This window comes from Oryx dammah, unplaced genomic scaffold, assembly GCF_014754425.2.
Source record: "Oryx dammah isolate SB20612 unplaced genomic scaffold, SCBI_Odam_1.1 HiC_scaffold_12, whole genome shotgun sequence".
Taxonomy (NCBI): domain Eukaryota; kingdom Metazoa; phylum Chordata; class Mammalia; order Artiodactyla; family Bovidae; genus Oryx; species Oryx dammah.
Window position 1 is genome coordinate 71,396,129 of NW_024070196.1, and position 3,851 is coordinate 71,399,979.

At 67.1% G+C, this 3,851-nt stretch overlaps 1 protein-coding gene across 1 annotated transcript in view; it reads right to left on the bottom strand.

Moving 5' to 3' along the window:
- Positions 1-3,851, bottom strand: part of DGCR2 (DiGeorge syndrome critical region gene 2) — a 24,618-nt gene that overhangs the window by 8,818 nt on the left and 11,949 nt on the right. Inside the window, exons 3-4 of the mRNA XM_040251249.1 lie at positions 1,003-1,128; positions 84-294 (exon numbers count right to left, since the gene is read on the bottom strand). Coding sequence (XP_040107183.1) covers positions 84-294; positions 1,003-1,128 — 337 coding nt within the window. The remainder of the gene's footprint in view (positions 1-83; positions 295-1,002; positions 1,129-3,851) is intronic.

The following is a 3,851-nucleotide window of genomic DNA, read 5'->3' on the forward strand; positions in this document are numbered from 1 at the left end:
CGCTCCCACGCCCTGGCGCCCGGGCCCCCACACGATGCCCTCCGTGCGCCCCCACGCCCTGGCGCCCGGGCGCAGCAGCTCACTTGTGCTGGTCCTGCCAGGTAAAGCTCCGCTCCGGCTGCTCCCACTCCTGGGCCAGCACGAAGCGCAGCTCCTGGTCGGTGGAGAAGGTGGCCAGGGAGCCGTTCAGGCGCTGGCAGGTCTGCGCGGCGTCCCAGTAGCTCTGCCCGCTCAGGTAGGCGCGGTAGCAGCTGGCTGTCCCCTCGTAGTGGTGCCAGCCTGCGGGGCACTTCCCTAGGAAGCATGCAGGGCGGGGCGGCCCCAGTCAGCACCCACAAGGCCACCCTATACCAGCACCTGCGCAGGAGCCTGGTGGGGGGGCGACGCTGAGGATGGGGGGGACGCTGAGGGTGGGGGGGGCCGCTGAGGATGGGGGGGACGCTGAGGATGGGGGCGACGCTGAGGCCGGGGGCGGGGGACGCTGAGGCTGGGGGGGACGCTGAGGGTGGGGGGGGACGCTGAGGCTGGGCGGACGCTGAGGCTGGGGGGGACGCTGAGGCCGGGGCAGGGGCTTGCTGCTGGAGGGCTGGGGCGGTCAGGATGGAGTGCTGTGCCCCGTGGGTAAAGCGGTGGACAGCATGGCGGGCCCCCTGGGCGGGCGGCAGGAGCGCCCGACCCAGGCCTGTGCTTGTCTGCTCAGGGGTCTCTTCTAACATGCCCATGCTGTAGAAAGCTCAAGAAGTAGCTCGCTACTAATTACGTTTTAGGCAGAGACAGGGCAGCCTCCTCCATGGCCCAAGGGCAGTCCTCCTGGGCCCCAAGTGGCAAGCATCTTGCGGGAAAAGCTCCGGGGCCTGGTGCGCGTCTCAGCTTCCCCGCCTGGCAGGGAGGCCCTGGGCAGGTCATCCTGCCGCCCCAGCCACCGGAGGAGGCCTGAAGGGGTGTTTCAAGGGGACCCGCGGGGGGGCCCCGGGTCATCGCCAGGGCAGGCCTGCAACTTACTGCTGAAGCGCACGGGCTGCGCCACACTCATAGTATGCAGGTGTGAGGGGTCGCCACCACGCGCCCGGCCCGGCCTTGGGTCCGCAGCCTCCTTCCCATGGTAGGGACGTGCCTGCCCGCTCACTTCTGAAAGCAGAGAGCAGTGTCTGCAGACACGTCGAAGGGCAAGGTGCCGCAGGGAGCTGCCGGCAGGCAGAGGGCCGCGGGCGGGCGGGCCGGAGGAGCCGCTGGACATTCCGTCTATTCAGGCTTCCTCAGAACCCTTCACCTGTGCAGTTCACGCCTCACGGGTCACGTGTGCGTCTCACTGAGTGCACCCAGGAAGTCTTCACTGTTCACGAAACGGGGCCTCCATGCTGTGCTTCCTAACGGGCCCCTGCGGGCCCAGCGCAGTTAGCCTTCCTGCGGAACCCCCACAGCTCTGGCCTAGGAGCTCCCTGCAGAGCCCAGGTGGGGATCCCTCTCTGCCTGCCCGCCCCTCCCTCACCCTCAAGGCCAGGGCCTTGGCACCCCACGCAACCCTCCCGGGCGGCAGGCCCGCAGCACGGCCCAAGCGTGAACGTGAGGCGCAGGGGGAGGCAGACGCTAGCTGTGTGTGTGATCCCAGGGTGCATTGCAGGCCTGAGTGAGGAGGCCCAGGGGAGTGAGATTCACCCGGGGCACCAGCAGGACCGTCAGAGGCCACTTCCCTGGGGCGCTGTGCCCCACCCGTGGGCCCAGCAGAGGACAGGGCTGCACGGCCCGCAGAGCGGCCAACACGGTCTGCAGAGACACCCCCCACACACACCCACAGACACACACACACACCAGGCACCCACCTTGGTCTGCAGAGACACCACCCTCCGCCCCCCCCGCCACACACACAAGGTCAGCACAGTGGCCAACACGGTCTGCAGAGACACCACAAACACACACACACACACACACACACCAGGTACCCACCTTGGTCTGCAGAGACACTCCCCCCTCCACACACTCTGGGCTTGTGCTGCGGTGAGCCCAGTGGGCGGTGGGAGGTGCCGTAAACCCTCCTGATCATGGCAGCAAGACCCTAATTCTCCAAGCAGCGGCGGAGTTCGCCGTGCAAAGCACAGGAATCCTGACCACTGGATCACCAGGGCATTCCCTGATGGTGTCTTTATTCGGCCCCTTTTACTTTTTCTCATTGTGGAATAACGCACGTCCAACACAGAATATCTGAGAAGCACAGAAGTTTGGGAAGAGGAGAACAGACCAGCTGTCACTATTCCAGAGGTGACTGCCCTTCCAAAAGCTCTTCTATACAGATCCTTGAAACAATTGGGACCGTGTCCAACACGAGCTCACGGTTTGCGGCGTGAGCTTAGGACCACGACAGCTTTGATCATTTTAGGCACGGGAAGGTCACTTCTGCTGGCCCCGCTCCTGTGAGAGGTTCTTTGTTGGGCTCCCCACAGCTCCCGTCTGGTGGAGAGGCTGTGTCTGCATCCTGAGACCCCACAGCTCTGAGCCGCCCACACCAATGGCTGGGCGGTGCTTTCAGAGTTCCCACAGCCCATGTCAGAAACAGAGAGAGCACTGCCACCCATCCACAGTGGCCCCAGGCTTGAGAGAGGCTCCAGCATCCTCTTCCCCCGGGGAAGAGGGGGCTCCCTCCAGCGCGGGGGGCCCCCGGCGCACACCTGGGTGGCGCTGCTCTCCTCCTGTGGGGGAGGGGCGTGACCAGCGGCTCTGAGGCAGGGCGAGGCTGCAGAGCCTGGGCCCAGGGCGGCTGGCAGAGGGGCTGGCAGGTCCCTGCGGGGCTCAGGAGTGTGCAGGGCACAGCGTGGGCATGCCCGGGGGCCGGCTCGGGTGTGAGGAGGCTCGCCCACGCGCCTGCACTGCACACTCCCTGCTGGCCGCGCCAGTGAGCAAGACCGTGCTCCCACTGGATCCCAGCACGCAGAGCCCTGGGCGCCTGGGGCACAGGGGAGCGGGAGGCCCAGCCCTGCCGGGGGCGCTGGGCGCCAGGTGCCCGGGAGGCAGCCTGTGTGGGGCGGGGCAGGCGGCTCAGCGCGCGGAGCGTCCACACCAATCCTCTGCACATCCACGCGCCCGAGTCTCCCCTCCTGGCTCCCCGCCCAGCACACATGGCCGAGTGGCCCGGGAGCCGAGGGCCCTGAGCCCTGAGTGGGGGCCGGGGCTGCTCCGAGCCTGGAATCCAGCCCGAGCCCAGCCCTTACGGCTCTGAAGGGGCGCTCCTCTCCAGACAACCCGCCCGGGGCAGCAGGGGAGCCTGCGGGGCCTGGGGCACTCGGCTGGTCGGAAGTGGAGAAGACTTGCGGATAAAGGACAAAACGTGAGTGCACTTTGCGTCCAGACGCGCCTGTGTGGGCTCTGAAGGCAGCGCCCTGGTCTGTGGGCTCCCCTGCTGCTTTCCTGCCTCACACCAAACAGGCCGAGAACCGGGGCCCAAAATCCAGCGCTTCCTTCAGCCGGCGCAGGCTTTCTAAAGCTAGAGAGCCCGCAGATACACGGCTACTAGCGGGCTTTCTGCGGCTGATTCTCTCTGCCCTCAGCCGGGGCCAGGCACTGCGCTCGGGGGTCACACGGTCTGGGGGCGCCCAGGGCCGCCACCTCTGTCTCGCTCCCGTGGGGACACACGCGTGACGTGGACAACGTGTGGTAACACAGAGAAAAACTGCAAATGTGCAGCAAGTTCCAGGCTTGCTGCGATGGCGGAGGAGCCCTGAGGGAGGAGGGGGAGGGACGGAACCGCGAGCACACGGGAGCACTGAGGGAGGAGGGGGAAGAACGGAGGCGCGAGCACGCGGGAGCACTGAGGGGAGGAGGGGGAGGGACGGAGCCGCGAGCAGGCGGGAGCACTGAGG